Genomic DNA, 18911 nt, shown 5'->3' with positions numbered 1-18911 from the left:
TCCCTCCCGCCCACTCAACCTCCCTTCCCTTCTCTCCCTATAGCCGCCGCTCAGAATGCAAACCTAGATCGGGAAACCTTATCAACTACAAGCTCTTGTTTGAGCAACCTCTTGAGCCGTAGGTCTCTACGGAGAAGATGACCGTGTTTCTTGGTCTGGATGAGACCTTGGTGCACGCACAGGCCAACCCGCAGTCGGAGAAATTTGATTTCATAGTGTGGTCGAGGATCGACGAAACTGAGATGAATTTTTATGTCTGTAAGCTTCCCGAAGTGGATGAGTTGTTGGGGAAGTTAGGGATGAAGGGTGGGCGCAAAGGAGAGAAGAAAGGGAGGGAATTTTGGGGTTTTGGGGAAGGGAAAAGGCTGGGATTTAGAGATGGGGAATAAGCTTGGTGGCGGAGTGGGTATCAAGGAAGGGGAAGGTAGGGTGGGTGAGGGCGAGATAGATAGGCCCAGATTCTTTCTTTCTTTTTTTCTTTTTCTTTTTTTTATTTAAATTTTCATTTTTTTAATTTCTTAATATCCACGTGGCGTCCTATCATTGTCCATGTAGGTGCCACATCACCAATTAATAGCTGATTTAACAACAATCATAACAGATGTATGAAAGTATCCCAAAATTATGACTTTAGGTGCCACTCTGGGATGAAAAAACAACTTCATGTACCAAATTCTGAAAACCAAGAAACTTCAAAATAGTAAACTGAAATTAACCCTAAATATTAAACTCATGGAAAACTTTTTGCCCCAAACTCACTGTAACTGATTGACCGGATTAAGCAGGGTAATATATAGTTTATGAATCTCTTGTTCTCGAAAAAAATTGAGTGTTCTGATTATTCTTGGTATGATTGTGGTCATAGAAGCATGCACAACTTTGACAAATAACAAACGTTAATTTAGACTTCATTGCATCCAAAATATAATTTATCCACAATTTTTCTTGACAAAAATAGTGGAGGGGAATTAAGGTTAAATGGTATTAGTGCAGTAATCTATGTGCCCTTGAAAGGATTTTTCATGAAAGGATGATCATACTTCTTTATCCTACATAGCCATAGCCCATTAGCCATGTCTACAAACAGGAAAGAAAACAAAGCTTGTGTTCTTTCTCGTTAAGGCTAAACTGTCTCCTCCCTAGTGCTTCATAGGTTTGCTTCACAAATGTGACCTAAGATACAATTATAGTATTGTTCTTAACATGTTAATGATAAGGCGAGGGTCATGGGATGAATATAAAATCTAGCCCTCCAAACCTGTAAACAGAAAAGTTCCTGCAAACAAATAAAACAAGAACACGTGTACAAAATAATAAATTTGTATTAATGAATATTTAGGGTTTCAATATCTGTGGTTTATTCCTTACAAAAATATCCCTCTGATTCAATCTCCAATCTTGAGATTTGATCCAAGGGTGGGCAAGCACTTGATTTTGAACCAGAACAAGATTTCTTCAAGGGCCGTCGAGATTTGATCTTGAACGAAATAGGACCACGAGGGGTTTCACACGGTTGGTGGTCTCCGATATAATTTGATCAAATTAGCATTATTTTGCCCCCTTTTGTACTTGAGCTAATTTATTTGACGAAGGTCTCAGATGTCAACATGTGTCATTCTTGATTGCTTGTTTTGTCATGTGCCACGTGTATTTTGTGGGACGCATGAATTGTCCTAGTTAGTTTCGACTAGTCAAGTGGTTAAACTTTGGATTATTGATCACCGAAATTTTGATGTCTAGAAAACTGATGAGCCGATATTTTACTATATATTTTATCCTAATCTTAGTATTAATTTAGTGATTATTTTGGTGAGATTTTGATACTTTAAATTATAGTTCTAATGTAGGACATTCGACTTCCTCTTGAGAATAAAGTAATCAAACAAATGAATTTTGGATTGATTCTAATTGGAGGATGTTCGTGAGTCTTTCAAGACGATTGTATCAAAGTTTCATACTTTTCTACCAAGCCGTTTGGCTGTGGCAATGAAATAAAGGCCCAGCACGCAGCTTTCCCAGATTGACGTTTTTTGACGTTTTGGATATTTTGGAGGTCAAGATGGCAGATTTTAAGGAAGATTCCTTCTGAGGATTTGTAGGGGACATCTTCAACTTTTAATGAGACCATTTGGGACCAAATCGGAGTTGATTTGGTCGGTCAAAAAGGCTAATTTTCTGAGAAGTCTAAATTTTAGTTCACATAGGAAACCTTTCATTTTCTGTTTTATTATTTCATTATGTTTCCTAGTTTTATTCTAAGACTTTTTAGGGTTTTATTTTGGTAGTTGTATAAATAAGGATATTTAGCCATTAGGGTTTTAGAGGAGAAGGAGAGAAGGAGAGGAAAAGAACAAATGAAGATTATTTTCTAGGTGTTTTCTGTCCTTGTTCTTAATAATATTTTGTTTTATGATTGTTCGTAGCTAGTTTCTTTTGCTAGGGCAAAGCCTTGAGCCTTAGCAAGAATATGTAGTTTATTTTCAATTTATTTATGATATTATGCATGCATGTTTTGAATTATGAATCACCGTTTTATACTATCTAATTGTCTTAGTGATTTGTGACCATTAGGATATTTAGAAAAGTAATTTGACGCAATTTTAGTCGGAAGGTTCCCTGAAATTTGCGTTGGCTTCTTGTGGTTAAAAATTGTAATTTCACTTAGAATGAACTCCACGTCTTAAGGGTTGCATGGTTTTTCAAAAGGTTTTCATAAAACTTAATGAGTCTTTCATATTCATATTTGATCCGAACTTGATCCGAACGTCCAGACGAGTTTCATGTTAGATATTCGTTCTATATTCAAGTAGAATATATATTAGGAAAACCTAACCTTCAAAATATGCATGGATAATTCATAAATAGTTGGAAGAACTACGTAGGATTGTTAAGATGACGGCGGAACCCTAGTGCTTTTAAAAATAGTGTTTCTTTAAATTGATTTTTAGTTGATTATTTTAATTGTTTTTATTTTAAATTCTTTTTTATTATTTTAAATTCTAAAATCAACATTTTCAAAACTTTGTTTTAAATAAATAATTAAGAGTTAGTTTTAAATACAAATTATTCATTCAATCCATGTGGAAAACGACCCTGTTAGAGCTGCTATACTACGACAACCTTGTACTATTGTAAGTATCTTTAAATATTTTTATCCCTATTTTAGCAAGTGGTAAAATTTTCTTATCAAAAACCAACACTATTTATGAAATATAGCCTTGCAAATTTCTTGTTGTTCTATTAGTATGAGAGGCTAATGGCCAAAAAGTGTTAGGTAGCTAATTTTCGTTCGCCACCGGTTTCTTCCTAAACTGACCAATTGAGGGGCTCTGGGCAAGAGCTGGAGGAGCCATGGGCTAGGCTAGTTAATTTAAACAAGGTAATATATATGTCCCATTCGAAATTGGTTTTCAGTAATTTGGAGTTAAATATTGCATGTATTAGATATGCTCATTTACCATTTAATTTAAACAGGATTTCTTCTCTCATATAGATATATAATTGCTTGCTTCCCTATAGAGATAAATAATTTGCCCTTTCTTTTACATAATTGATACTTCCCTGTTGAATAGTCGAGGCTCAAAACTAAAATGTGGTATAAACATTATCAAAGAGAATACACATGAATTACTAGATTCTTAAATATAATCAATTTAGAAACATCAACTGTGAAACAAAATGACAGAATATATTAATTTATTTCTTTTGTTACATTCTAGTGTGATTTGTTCTTAGTAGAACTCACCCATTTTCACAATAAAATAATGCTAATTGAACTTAAGAAATAATGTGCTTATTTATCTTGAAGAAATTTTTGTAGCCATTACTTGGTACAAAGATCTTTCAAGTTTGTAAATATATATAAATATGCAACCACTACTAGAAATTTCCACTTTGCCGACAAAATTAGTTTGTCGGCAAAAGTCAACATTCGTCGGCAAAGAGCCTTTCCCAACAAAAAATTTTGTCGGCAATTTTGTCGCTAAAAGCATGTCGCGCAAGATCTTTCTCGACGAATCTTAATATTTCGTTGGCTCATTTTTAAGGCGACAAATCTCAGCCGTCAAACTGTGCCCGTCACCAAACCAACATTGCGACAAAATATTTTGTCAACATAGGTTGTTTTTTCACGATGAAGTTATTTGTCGGCTTAGTGATCTTGTCGCGACAAAGCATTTTGTCGGCTAAGTAATCTTGTCGCGACAAAATGGTTTTTCGGCTACGTAGTCCTATGCCAACAAACTGGTTTGTTGGCTCAAATTACTTGTGTAGACAAAATAGTTAGTTGGTTGAATCTTTTGTGAACAAAAACATTTGTCGGCTAATTGTTTTTGTGCCGACAAAACATGTCAAGTCCAATATTTTCTAATTTTTATTCACATTTGTTTTTAATAATATTTTTAACCATCACAAACAAGCAAGCTTAGGAGATCGAGAAGGGGCGTGAATGAAGAATTAATGTAGGAACAACACAAAATTCATGTAATTTAAAATAATGTAAGGTTCACAATTCGGTTTAGCTACAAAATACAAAAAAAATCTATATTTTCATTTCGACATTACTATAATATAGATAAAATATCTTTAAGTATCACCATTCTCACTATAGTCCTCATCACGTTGATATTCAGCATCATGAAAATGGGAAACGATTAGGATCACCATGAAACATTCCAGTATCAAACAACTGTAGAAGAAAAACAAATTAAAAAAAAACTTGATTAGCAAACTTTAAGGGTGCTAAATATCATTGACACTAAGGAAATGCAAGGCCACACTAGAGTGGTATTTCTAAACAAATAACTTATGAAACCATAAATGTGTAAACAGCAAGATAAAGATATCTACTAATCAAGTTAACTTACCAACACCATGCAGCATCACAACCTAGAAAAATTACATGTTTAATAGATACCAGGTAATAATCAAGTTAGCATCAACTACTTATACGTAATTCATCACTGTAAACAACAAGATAAACATAACAGCAAGGCAACATGATTCTCACACTCTGTAAACAAGGCAACATGATAAGTAGATGATATAAATCCTTGAAAGGTCTATAATGTATATAAACATAACACTACCAACCTAGCTAAGTAGGTTATAACTCTAGGACATAAGCATATGCACCTGGAAACATAAATAAACGATACTAAAGCACCCTAATTCATCACTGTTTATAATCTTTATCAGTGTAAACAAGAAGATATAGACATCTACTAATCAAGTTAATCCTCAAATATCAAAATTACCTGGCATGAATGATCCTCACACTGGTCTCCATGCCGTGCTGATATCAGTTGTAAGCTATCTAGCTCAGAATTCCACTTAGCCATAGACAACCTGCAAGTGTTATAGAAAGGAAAAACAAATATGTCAAACCTAAACCACAATATCGAATAATTACATTGGAAATCTGGAATTAAAGTCAAGGGACATTGTTTTTACCAATATTATACAAATGGATGCCCAAATCAACCAAAAATTGGAAACCTAGATCATAAAACTCGAACCCAAATGAAATAGTTCAATTAAGAACATGTTTTTCATCCATATATGCGATTCAATCAAAGCAAATACAATTATTTCATTTTGCAATAAAAACATGGAAAACAAATACAAAAACAAACAAACAAGTTAGCAAACTAATGTGATAAGGAAAATGCATATACAAAATGACGAAATTATTTAGACAAAAACACAATGAGTAAAATAAATACTGACTTACTAATAATCCAGATCACTATCGTCATCAGTAGTACTGCTTGAACTATCATCACCATGAGTACTATTTTCCTCATTGCTTATGTAGTCATTAGTATCTATATCACTTTCTTCATTATAATTGTAAATGAATTCATTTTCATCAATTCTGGGAAGAGCCCCAAGATCTATAATGATGGAGTCAATCTCAACTGCAACTGAAGGAACGTTTTCCAAGCAGTACGGAGTCAAAGTTTCATCAATGTGTTGTACTTGTGCCATGTCGGGAATGTCTGATGAAGAGTTCTCTTGGTATGTCACATCATCATCACTACTATCACCCTCGGAGTCCCCCTTTTCCGGAATATCCCATACATTTCTATGTTGAATTCTTTGAATTACTTTCCAACCAGTACCTGCCTTAGGATCAGCCACATAAAACACTTGCTTCGCTTGAGTGGCAAGAATATAAGGATCATTATCATACCAACGAGTGTTTGTGTTGACTGATATTAAGTGGTAGTCGCGTTTTATACTCCCTCGTCTAGAAGGGTCTGTATTGAACCAGTGGCACTTAAATAACACCACTTTATACCCCTGCCTATATAACAATTCAATAACACTAGTCAACTTTCCATAAAATTCTAGTTCTCCAGTATTGACATCTCCAGGCACATACACCCCACTATTCTGAGTAATTAATCTATCATCTCGTTCGGCAACTACAAACTTAACCCCATTCACAACACAACCTTGATATGTTTCAGCTCGCACAGCACCTCTCGCTAACTCAAACAACTCATCATTATATAAAGGTGACTTTTCCTTTCCCAAGCTCCTCATCTAGTAATATGATGGACAGTGTTATGCACAAATTATTTTAAAATAATGCAACACATTACAATAACTACAAACTTCGACTTACATGTTCACGAAACCAAGAAGGAAACTTATCTTTGTGTCTTTGCTCCACATTTGAACTACTTTCACGCTTTATTATTTCCTCATGCTCCCTGCTTAATAAGTCAAATAAATATTAGAGTGGGGAAAAAAAAACTACTTAAAAGTAAATATAGAAGAGGCCACCTACTCAAGGAATGGTGTCACCTCGTCACAATTGTTGAATATAAACCATTCAACTATCTTCATGTCAGCATTAGTGAATTCAACACTTGAACTACCCATAAACGGTTTTGCAATTTGGGCAAATACATAAAGCTTCTCTTGTCGCACACCACTGTCAATATTCCGTTCACGTCGATTAAAAGAACTTTCAACATTACGGAGATACATCCCACAAAAAGTGAGGGATTCATTTGAAAGGTATACCGCTGTAATAGATCCCTCAGGACGTGCTTTGTTCCGCACAGAGCGTTTATACCTTCCCAATAGTCTGCAAAGAAATTAAAGTGTTACAATTTAAATTTACAATTTCATAAGAACAATGAGATTAAATGGGAGAATAATATTGTTACCTTTCTATAGGGTACATCCACCGAAAATTAACAGGCCCAGCAAGTATCGCTTCATCTATTAAGTGGATCATGACGTGAGAATCATTACATCAAAGAATGCAGGGGGAAATATTTGTTCAAGCTTGCACAATATGTACACGATATTTTCTTTCAGCCTTTCCAAGTCTACCACACATAACGTTTTGGCACATATTTGCTGAAAGAAGCTCGATAATTCAATGATCGGTTCAACCACATTTTCCGGCAAAAATTTTCGAATACCCGCGGGAATAAGTCGCTGTAATAACACGTGGCAATCATGACTCTTCAATCCAGAAATTTTTTTCTCACCGACTTTCACATTTCGAGAGATACTGGCTGCATATCCATCTGGGTACTTTACAGATTTCAAAAACTCAAGGAATTCTTTTTGGAACTTTGGTTCCACGGTATAAAACGGGTGACCTTTATTCCACTTACTGCCGTCCCACTCTAGGCCACAAATTTTCTTTTATGCCCAAATTCATCAAATCATTGCGAGCTTTGTGCGTGTCTTTAGATTTTCCTTCTAGGTCCAGTATTGTTCCAACAACACTATCAGAAACATTCTTCTCGATGTGCATGACATCTAAGTTATGCCTGATTCTTAACTTTGACCAATACTCCAACTCAAAGAACACACTCTTTTTCGACCAATTTCGATGCTCAGGCGTTTTCTTCATTTTCTTGTCCGGATTGTTGTCGTGTTTACCCATCCGACCAAAATTTAAATTGGCAACTTGTGCTAAAATCTCTTCCCCTGAGAACTCCCGAGGTCTAGCACGATATTCAGTTCTCCCATCAAAAGAGTCTTTGTTATCCCGCCATGCATGATTCCAAGGTAGCCACCGTCGGTGTCCCATGTAACAAATCTTGTCGCTAAACCTTTCTGATGTTCCGTCCTCATTACAAACAGGGCATGCATTATAGCCCTTAGTGCTCCATCCCGATAGATTTGCGTAAGCTGGAAAATCATTGATTGTCCACATCAATGCCGCACGTAAGTTAAACACAGAATTAGTAGCCTTATCATATGTCGGCACACCATTTTCCCATAATTCTTTCAGCTCGTCAATTAATGGTCGTAAATACACATCGATTTCTCTTCCAGGTGCTTTATCACCTGGGATTAGCAATGTCATAATGGAAAATTCTTTTTTCATACATCTCCAAGGCGGCAAATTATATGGAACAACCACCACAGGCCACATACTATAAGGTTTACTCATATTATTAAATGGATTAAATCCATCCGTGGCAAGGCCTAACCTCACGTTCCGAGGGTCTGCTGCAAAGTCAGGATATATGTGTCAAACTCTTTCCATGCAGTTCCGTCAGCGGGATGTCGCATAACATCATCATCAACCCTTTTTTCCTTATGCCACCTCATATCATTGGCCGTGTGCACTGACATGTACAGCCGTTGCAATCTTGGCTTAAGTGGAAAATATCTTAGCACTTTTCTCGGAATCTTCCGCTTCTTGTCCGGAGAACTCTTATGATACCTAGGCTCATTACAAACAGGACACTGATCTAACCCTTCATTTTCTTTGTAAAACAACACACAATCATACTTGCAGGCATGAATTTTTTCACACCCTAACCCTAAATCTTTCAAAATCTTATCTGCTTCATAATGTGATGGAGGCAAAACATTATCTTTCGGAAGCATCCGTTTGAAAAGTGCCATGAAATAATCATAGCATGTGTTGGACATTCCAAACATGACCTTGCCATGCATGAACTCCACAATTGCCGTTAGTACAGAGAAACCTTCACACCCAGGGTACAATTCTCGTTGAGCTTGTTTTAATAATCTCTCAAACTTTCATGTTCTTCTCTAGGCATGTTGGACTCATCCACTTCCACATTATCATTACTGATTGTGTTATCATCCTCTTCCAAAGCATTGTTTTGACTAACATGCGTGTGTGGATGAAGATCGTTGATTACATTCATTACATGATCATTATCACTTCCTATTTCATTAATAGGTCGCGACACTGGTTGTGGGTTTTGAAAAACTTGAAACAGTTCTCAATCGCTCCCCATGATGAGTCCATGTAGTATAATTGAATGACATTCCACATCTACCCAAATCTTGCTGAATTTCTCTCAATGACTTCAATCTACAGTTGTTGCAATTCTGGCATGGGCACTTAGTATAACCCTCAGTGTTGACATGTTTGCTTGCCGTTTTCAAAAATTCTGAAATCCCATTTAAATATTCCCTACTCACTCGATTCGAATTTCGTATCCATTCCCTGTCCATGGCATATAAAGTATCTACTCCCTGTTTACAAATTTAATTTTACATGCAACATTCATTAGGACCAGCAATCAAACAATGAATAAGATAGGCTGAGGGTGACGGTTGTAACAACATACCTTACCAAAGAAAGCAGCTAGCCTAGAATATAATCAGATTCTTCAGTATATAAGCCCAGCCTTGTAACCGCCCTCTGTATAGGAAAATTGAACAAATTTAGAGAGAATTAGAAGGGGAAGAACCCATAATATACTCGCAAAAGAACCCAGTAAAAAAAATTGAATGGAAGGTAAAACAATTGCAGATGAGAATTAGAAGGGGAAGAACCCACAATATATACTCGCAAAAGAACCCTACAATATACTCGCAAAAGAACCCAGTAAAAAAATTGAATGGAAGGTAAAACAATTGCAGATGAGAATTAGAAGGGGAAGAACCCACAATATACTTGCAAAAGAATCGAAAAAGAAAATTGAAAACCCTAAGAGAATTACACAGAAAACTGATGGGTTTATCCATCAGAAACGTAAATTGAAGATAACAATTAGGAGGGAAAAACCTTTTTAGGCTTTGACTTTGACGATGGTTTCGATTTCCACCGGAAGGAGGCTGTCGGTCTGTCTATTTGCAGCGACGGAGATGGAGGTGGAGAAGGAGATGAAGGTGGAGCGGGAGAGGAAGAGGGAGAAGGGTGGGACGGAGAGAGTTAACTGCTTCATGGACTAAATTCTTAATTTTTTTTTTTCAACTCCGCGCCTCCTTTTAATTTGTTAAATACTGTTTTCTTAAAGTTTAGAGTTGTGAGTGACATGCTATGCATGCTACATTCAAATAGCACTGGCTAGCAATTCATGCAATTAAATTTTGTCTTGTCCTGATTTCTAATTTTAATAGACGGTTCTTATTCAATTTTTTTTGTTATGTATAATCTTTAGTTGTATGTATAATCTTAGTAGTTATGTGCTTTGACCCTAACAATTATCTTTACAAATCATTCATATCATACATACCATTAAATTTCGTAAGTGTTATACGTACAAATAAATAAATTTAAATCTACATAATAAATATATATATACACACACACACGCATTGAACTTGATAGGATACAAATTCTACGAAACTAATTTGAATGATCCAGCCGTCAAATTTGTTGTATATTCCATCGAGATCGCATCACCAAAAATCGCAAAAAAAAAAAAAAAAAAAAAAAAAAAAAAACCATTCAGAGATCAAGTAATGGGACAAAACTTTTCGACGGTTATCAATGAAAAATCACGATTTAAACGGTTATTTTAACTCCGATTTTAATGATTTTTTACAGCTACGCTCCTTGACCCTATACGAGTACAATGAATGAACTCGATCTTCAATTTAAAATATTTACACTAGTGGATACCACAAATCGTATGTTATACTTAATGAAAGTATGAATTAAACTCTTAAGTGTTAGTAAATCTATTATTTTGATGGGATATGCATTCTACGAAACTAGTTTCAATGATCCACCGTCAAACATGTTTGTATATACTTCGAGATCTCATATGCCAAAAATTGCAAAAAACAAACATTCAGCGATCAAGTAATGGGACAAAACTTTTCGACGGTTATCAATGAAAAATCACGATTTAACGGTTATTTTAACTCTGATTTTGATGATTTTTTACAGCTACTGCTCCTTGACCCTATACGAGTACAATGAATGAAACTCGATCTTCGATTTAAAATATTTACACTAGTGAATACCACCAAATCGTATGTTATACTTAATGAAAGTATGAATAAACTATTCAGTGTTAGTGAATCTATTATTTTGATGGGATACACATTCTATGAAACTAGTTTCAACGATCCAACCGTCAAACATGTTTGTATATATTTCGAGATCACATACGCCAAAAATTGCAAAAACAAACATTCAGAGATCAAGTAATGGGGCAAAATTGTTCGACGGTTATCAATGAAAAATCACGATTTAACGGTTATTTTAACTCCGATTTTGATGATTTTTTACAACTATGCTCATTGACCCTATACGAGTGCAATGAATGAACTCGATCTTCAATTTAAAATATTTACACTAGTGGATACCACAAAATCTTATGTTATACCACAAACATAACACCTTTCACGATTTTGCCAGCATCTTTCTTCAACTGAGGCCAAAATAAACGTTTCTCAATTCCTGCAATGGTTTTGTCTCTGCCTAAATGCCCACTCAAACCACCTCCATGAATATCTCGAATAAGCTTCTCTCGTAAGGATGAACTAGGAATGCACAGCCTGTTACCTTTAAACAAATACCCATCTCTAATGTGGTAATCTGAAACAGGTTGATTCTGAACACACTTTGCCTAAACTTCTTTGAAATCAAAATCAGCTTCATATAACTCTTTTAAAAACTCAACCCCACAATCTTTGTGCTAAAGTAAATCAACAATTTAGCTCTCCGACTCAAAGCATCAGCAACACGATTGAGAGATCCAGATTTATGCTTAATCACAAAAGGAAACTTTTGAAGGAAATATGGCCCATCTTACATGCATTTTACTCACACTCTTCTGGTGTTGATGAACTTCAAAGCTTGATGATCAGTATAAAGATGAATTCTTGTTGCACTAGATAATGCTCCCACTGCTTCACAGCACGCACGACCGCATAAAATTCCTGATCATAAGTTACTCCACTTTTACGGGCTTCACTCAACTTTCACTGAAGAATGCCACTGGTCTTTTTTTCTTGACGACTACACAGCTCCCACGCCCAATCCGCTTGCATCATATTCGACCTCGAATATATCTTCTCGAAATTGGAAGACGCTAAAACCGGTGCAGTGCTAAGCTTTCTTTTAATCAATGCAAAACTCCTGTCTTGTGCTTCACCCCATTGACAACTTTCCTTGCTTTGAGACACTCTAGTAATAGGAGTTGTAATGGTACTAAAGTTCGTACAAAGCGTCTATAAAAAGTAGCAAGGCCATGGAAACTACGCAACTCACTTACGGTTTTGGAAGTAGGCCATTCTCTAATTGCACGTACCTGGTCTTGATCCACATGAAATCCATCTTTGCTAACAATATAACCCAAAACAGCAACTTACTTGTAAGGAATGTGCAACTTCTTCAAATTAATATAAAGTTTATTCTTTCCAGAACATCCAGAACTTGTCTCTAAGTGCAATAAATGCTCTTCTTTGGTTTTACTATAAATCAAGATATCATCAAAATACACAACAACAAATGACCCAGTAAAAGGACGCAAAACTGGTTCATAAGTCGCATGAAAAGTACTTGGTGCATTTGATAATCCGAATGGCATTTACCAGCCATTCATACAGACCATCCTGCTTTTAAAGGCCGTCTTCCATTCATCTCCTGGTTTAATTCGAATATGATGATAACCACTGCGCAAATCAATTTTCGAAAACACCTTAGAACCCTCAAGAACATCCAGCATATCCTTCAACGTGGAATTGGAAACCTATACTTGATGGTGGATCTTATTAATGGCTCACTATCACACACTATGCCAGTGTTATCATTTTTTGCACTAATAAGACGGGAACTGCACAAGGACTCATACTTTCACGAATAAATCCCTTTTTCAGCAGCTCTTCAATCTTCTCCTTCAAGATTGCATTTTCTTTCGGATTCATCCGATAATGGGTAGGTTAGGAAGGCTTGCTCTAGGGATCTAAATCAATCTGATGTTGAATATCTCGCATAGGAGGAAGTTGTCCGGTAAATCTTTCAGAAATCAAATCTTCAAACTTTCTCAAATTTCCTGCACTTCTTCAAGAAGGTGGCTTTGCAGCAAACATCTGTCACCATGAGACCCTTAAGTACAACTGGATTACATGCAACCCAATTCTTTAATAATGTCTTCAAACTCGTGGCTATTCCCTGGAGATAGCTAGAAAATTTGAACTCCCAACTTGGGGTTTTCTAATTTTCCAGATTGATTAATAGGAGCAAGAGCAATTTTGCGAGAGCCCCACTCAAAAGAAAAATACATTATCACGACCTTTATGGGTAGCATCAACATCAAACTGCATGGCCTTCCCAGTAATACATGGCTGGCATCCATGTCAATACATCACACCAAATCTCATGTTGTAATGTTTACGATAGAAAGAGGAATCTTGCATACTTTTTCACTTTCACCGACAGGCATTTCTTCACCCAACCCAATATATAAGGATCTGTACGTTTCTCTATCAGAAGTTTTTAATAATCAACCAACTTTTGTGACACAAATTCTCACAGCTACCACTGTCCATAATCAGTGTACACACATTGTTGTCAACAGAACATAAGGAGCGAAATATATGATTTCTTGGCCCTTCTTGTTTAGGAGCCAGGAGAGCTCGTTGTAGCACCATGTTGAGTACTTCATCCTCTTCAATAGAAACACGATTCATCATCAAATTCACAACCTCATTATTATCTCATATGCAAACTCAGCCTCATCATAATCATCCGTATAATTTCCTCCGTGATCATCAGCTTCTTCGGTTTCCTTATACAAGGTTTGCTTGCTTTCCGCTTCGGACAGTTATTGGATTTGTGGCCATGCTGGAAACATCTATAGCAGACATCACTGGTGCTCTGGCGTACGGACCAAGGCTTAGCCTTGATTTCGATTCTGATTTATGTCAGTGTCCCGGCTGCCCTCTCCTCTGTAATTCTGCCCTTTATAATTATTCCTTGGATCAGCTGAACATCTTTCTTCTCCTTGTCAGGAACATAAGAATCTGCTGCCTTCCTCTAGTAATTCTATTATTGCCATAGCTCGATTCTTCTCTTTTGTTGTTCATGATCTTTCAGTTCTTCTCTAACTGTTGTGCCTTCATAGCCATATTTTGAGCCTCATGGACATCCCAGAAAACTTGTAACCCAATTCTATCCTGTATTGAAGTCGTCAATCCATTGACATACCTTGACACCGTCTGCCCCTGAGTCTCATTCAAAGAATTTCTCTCTGCCAACCGTAGAAATTCGTCAGTATAATCCTTGACTGTTCTGCTACCTTGGGTACAATTATGGTAAAGGCGATAGAGATGCTGCTCGTAGTCTACTGGAAGGAAACGTTCCATCATCAATTGTTTCATCCTACGCCATGTTTTGATCGGTTGTTTGGCCTGCCTCTGTCGCGACTTCTGCAAATTATCCACCATACAGCCGCACTTCCCTTCAAGCGAAAAGCCGCTATCTTAGCCATCTTTTCCTCGCGGCACCGACATAATCTTACAGATCTCTCTACCTCCACGAGCCAGTCTAAAATCCTTCAATGGATAGATGACCATTAAAATAAGGAATGTCGGCCTTTATTCGGTAATCTTCAATGGGTTGTCGGTTATTTTTATAGCAGCATATGGGTTCTCGGGCTGGTCAATCTCCTCCTCAGAATCTGATTCACTAGCTTCCCGTTGACAATGACCATTGCGGTTGACTCTACCACCACCACGTCGGTTTTCTCGTTCGTTTGTAGATTGTCGTGGTTCCCCATGTGAGAAGCATTGCCTAATCTCTTCAACGCTTGCAGCAAGGGCGTCAACTCTCTCCTGGAAACTGGTCCCCGTCAGGACGAGTTCTATCATTCGTCGGGTCATTCGCCATCGAGCCAAGGCAAAACCTGCTCTGATACCAACTGACGCAGCGAGATGATTAACAATGGGATCCTCACGTTCACCCCTAAAGATTCATCTGGAATCCACCAGAAAATGAGAGAATTTTGAAAGATTATTTTGATTGATATGGAATACAAAGAAAAATATCCTTAAGCAACACTACATTGCCTATTATTCTATTTGTGATATACCAGATTAATTGCACATATTGAATACTATAATCATAGTGGATAACTCATGACCTCTTGGTCTTCTCCTGGCGCCTATCAAGCTGTGCTTCAAATTCCTCCGCTAAACGTTCTACGTCAGTTGCATTACCTAGACGCTTTGCTAAAGGTACGGTGCCCACTAAGCTGAGAAGAGAAGACCTCCCTAACGTATACAAAGTAACTGTCAATAGGGTGCGACAATACTTTTCTCTCTCTAGTGAGAGTCGTTTTCTCCTTTTGAGAGTTTTTCTCACCCCTTCATGTGAGGCTTCCAAATTTAAGGAAAACCAGTGGCGCCGACCTAGTTTCGACTAGGGTCGGTCGCCGTCCTCCCTTCTCTTTCCTTCTTATCTGTTTTCCTTACTTCTACCATTTTTTAGCCTTGGTTGTTATACTATTATGTATGGTTTCTCTTTCCTAGACAGTATCTATCCTATGTGTTCATTCATATTCTGATCTTCAGCCATACAACCTACTCAGATTGTGTGTAGAGTCCAGTGGCTTCACTAGCTCAGGTGTTTCCAACACCACCACTTTCTCCTTGTTATCTGCCATTTTCGATAGTGTTGTTCGTGGATCTCCACGGACTTCATCTCGACAGTTGGCTTCTCTTGTTTGGTTGCTAGCTATCCTTACTGTATGGCTATGCTTGGGTGGCAGATTGGAGTTTGATGTGGCATTTGGTGAGGTATTGCTTGACTATGAAGGAATTGGACGGCTTAGGATGACCTCTGTCGGCAATGGAGATGGTAAAAGTTTCTAGGTTCAATGTTCATGTTCTACGTTTTGGGCCTAATTGTATCTTAGCTTTTGGGATGTGTTGTTCTGTTGTGACCCTTTTTTGGATGTTAATATGTTAGCTTTGGGCTTTGTCAAGTTGTAATTTTTGTAATAAAAAGTACTTTTGACCAAAAAAAAAAGTAACTGCCAATGGATTTGGGGTAAGTCAATCTAAATTATTGAAAGGATGTGCGAAAAAGAAACCATGTTGGACACATTCTTACACATACCAAAAACTTAAAACCATACGCTTAAAAAGTAAAAACATTAACAGGTATGAATATTAAGTGAACTAAAGCAGAAAAAACCCCTAAAATTAAAACCTTAATGCAAATCCAATCGGATGTTAAAACATATGAACATAAGAAACAAGGAAAATTAACTTTTATTAGGCCTCATATTACTGCACCACAGAATCCACGGTTGTATTTCCATAGCAAAGGGAAAATATCGTATTCTCAGCTTCAATTTCTTGGAAATTAAATAAAGCATTCACTAGCATTCCCGCATAGAAATCATGTAAAGTGTATGACCGATTCACGAAATTTCAATTCAATCTACCTATCAATCTATATATGTGTGAAATGACCGATTCGTAAACGTACATTATTCATTTGACCAAATCTAAATGGCAGTTAACACACGTATACGAAAGTGAATGCGCAAACATACATAAATGAATATATTTGAACATTTGAGTAGGAGCGAGTGTATATAATTTGATGCTTATAAACGTATGTACAAGTAACAAACCAATCCATATTTCCCTCTTCGAATAACAAAATCCACAGAAACCCACCATTCAAAATTCATGGACATTCAAAAACCGTAAACAAAACCGAAAAACCCAAATCTCACTGATGCAAAAGGAAAGATTCCAAGATTACACAAAACCCAAAATAACATAAACAAATCGCAAAGCATTCCTCAAAAGGACATATTACAATCAAAGAAAGTGAAAACCCTGATAAATTAATTACCTCAGACTATCTCCAACCCTTGATCTAAAACCTAAAATTTTTAGTCTAGAAAATTTAGGTTTTAACCCAGAAACAGCTTTTCTGCTCTAATCCTTCTAACCTAAACTTTTAGCCCCAGATTATTAAAGAATGAATTTAGGCTTTTTTTTTTTTTTAAAAAAAAAAAATTATATAGCCTATCCTAAATTAATTTTATGAACATTTTAAATATTGAAAAATCACTAAATTGATACACGAAACCTAATACAAACGACAATTAATAAACCACATAAACTTAATACAATTGATAATTCATAAATTACATAAACTTAATAATGATATCCATCATCTTGACTTGGTGGTGGACTTGGGATATAGCCTTGAAATGAATCATCATCTTGAAATATACTACTTGTGGTAGCCCCTCGCAAAATTTTCTTTTGCTTATCACGTAAGAACTTCTTCCTCTCTGGAGTGTATTTGTTGAGGTCCTCCATCATGAAATTACATTCGAACCTTTCTTGCTTCATTTGTCTGTGGCTTCACTATAAATAATCTTCCCCATTGTTGGTCTACATCGGTTCCCCACCTCGGACAATCATTGAGAACGTTCCAAGCATGATGCAACTTAAAAAGGTTAATTTTTCGGTGTAGTTCTTATTTTGTAAATTGGCATTACTTTGTCATCCTATGCAAAATACATAAAAACAACTAGTTAAAATAATATTATGTACATGACAAATAAAATATCAACAAAGAAACTCACAAATTTGTCACCCTATTCTCCAAGCTTACCTTCCATAAATGCACGCTTTGTTGATAAACTTCCGCTGATTGTAAACACCACCACCTTCCCTTCGCCCGGCGTTGGAGTTTTCATTTAACTTATCAATGATTTTACCCACAAAACCTTTTTAATTTGATTTGTGCCAACGGCACCATCTTCGCTAATAGAAACTCATGCCAAACATAAAGCAACATCTTCCTCAAAGGTCCAATTACGACCTCTAATATGCTCTTTTGCCATCTTGAAAAATTTGGAAATTAGAAGAAATGGTAGTAGAAAAAAAAAAGGGGAAGAATTGTAGGAGAAAAGTGAGTTTTGTGTGGATGTTTAAACAAATACATAGGTATTCATAGAGTTTTTGGGTGAATTTTGAGTTAAATAATTTTTTTTATTATTTTAGCTGTTGAATTTAAATTTGGATCGTTAGATCTTTTTATTTTACCGTTAGATTTGATTGTATTTGATCTCAGCCATTGGATTCAATAAATATATAAATTAAAAATTAAAAAAAATAAGGAAACTAATGAGAAAGGCTTGAAAACTTTGAGTTTTAATGATAAGGACAAAATAAAGGCTAAAGTGAATAGTACCAGGATTGACTTTTTAGTGTAAAAATGTGGTTTTTCGTTAAAGTGAACAGTACCGGAGCCTTTTGTTAAAATTCCCAAAAAAATATTTTGAATGCAAACCGTTGGATCAACCAATGGCCAGTTGATCTCAGCCGTAGATTGCAAATCTAGTCGTTGGTTTCTGGCTCAAGTCGCCGACATGCCCATGTGGGTGGGGCCATGCCGGTCTCTGCCTTGGCGCTTTGCTCGCATGCGCGCGTCTCTTGGGGGTTTTTGGCGTTTAAGTGCCTTTTTTCACTCTCGATGGTGGGGCTCACACCATTTTCTGGGCTAAATCCTGGCCGATTTCTTTTTTTTTTTTTTTATTTTTTTTTTTACGTTTGGTCCAAATTAGAATTTGGTTTGGAATGGATTGGGGGGAATATAAGGGAAATTATAGTTTTAGGCCATGGGTTGGAGTTGGCCTTAGAAAATAAATTACCTCAAGGAGAAGCCTAGTTTTTGGGAGCAG

General features: G+C 36.4%; 1 protein-coding gene and 1 long non-coding RNA gene across 2 annotated transcripts; both read right to left on the bottom strand.

The window, feature by feature from the left end:
- Positions 1–5730: 5730 nt before the first annotated feature.
- LOC125475396 lies at positions 5731–8341 on the bottom strand. Its single transcript, XM_048580118.1, has 4 exons — positions 7641–8341; positions 6839–7099; positions 6632–6719; positions 5731–6549 (listed from the first exon to the last, which is right to left on the bottom strand). Exons 1-4 carry the CDS (start codon positions 8339–8341, stop codon positions 5731–5733), a joined length of 1869 nt encoding a protein of 622 aa, XP_048436075.1.
- Positions 8342–9438: 1097 nt separating this feature from the next.
- LOC125475403 lies at positions 9439–10200 on the bottom strand. The gene is made up of 3 exons (XR_007256796.1): positions 10028–10200; positions 9588–9661; positions 9439–9492 (listed from the first exon to the last, which is right to left on the bottom strand). It is a non-coding gene; the product is annotated as an uncharacterized LOC125475403 (long non-coding RNA).
- Positions 10201–18911: the final 8711 nt, after the last annotated feature.

This window comes from the organism of the source record quoted next, unplaced genomic scaffold (assembly GCF_019419815.1).
Source record: "Pyrus x bretschneideri cultivar Hongxiangsu unplaced genomic scaffold, Pyrus_bretschneideri_v1 Contig146, whole genome shotgun sequence".
NCBI classification, from domain to species: Eukaryota; Viridiplantae; Streptophyta; class Magnoliopsida; order Rosales; family Rosaceae; genus Pyrus; species Pyrus x bretschneideri.
This window is presented reverse-complemented; position numbering and strand designations above follow the sequence as displayed.

What these genes read in the sequence shown, in the direction of transcription:
- LOC125475396 (XM_048580118.1), bottom strand. Translation starts at nt 8,341, where the DNA reads ATGACATTGCTAATCCCAGGTGATAAAGCACCTGGAAGAGAAATCGAT. An exon ending in TGGCCTAGAGTGGGACGGCA is followed by an intron (nt 7,100 to 7,640) that starts GTAAGTGGAATA and finishes ATTTCTTTGCAG; the next exon opens with ACTATTGGGAAGGTATAAAC. An exon ending in CTTCTTGGTTTCGTGAACAT is followed by an intron (nt 6,550 to 6,631) that starts GTAAGTCGAAGT and finishes TCATATTACTAG; the next exon opens with ATGAGGAGCTTGGGAAAGGA.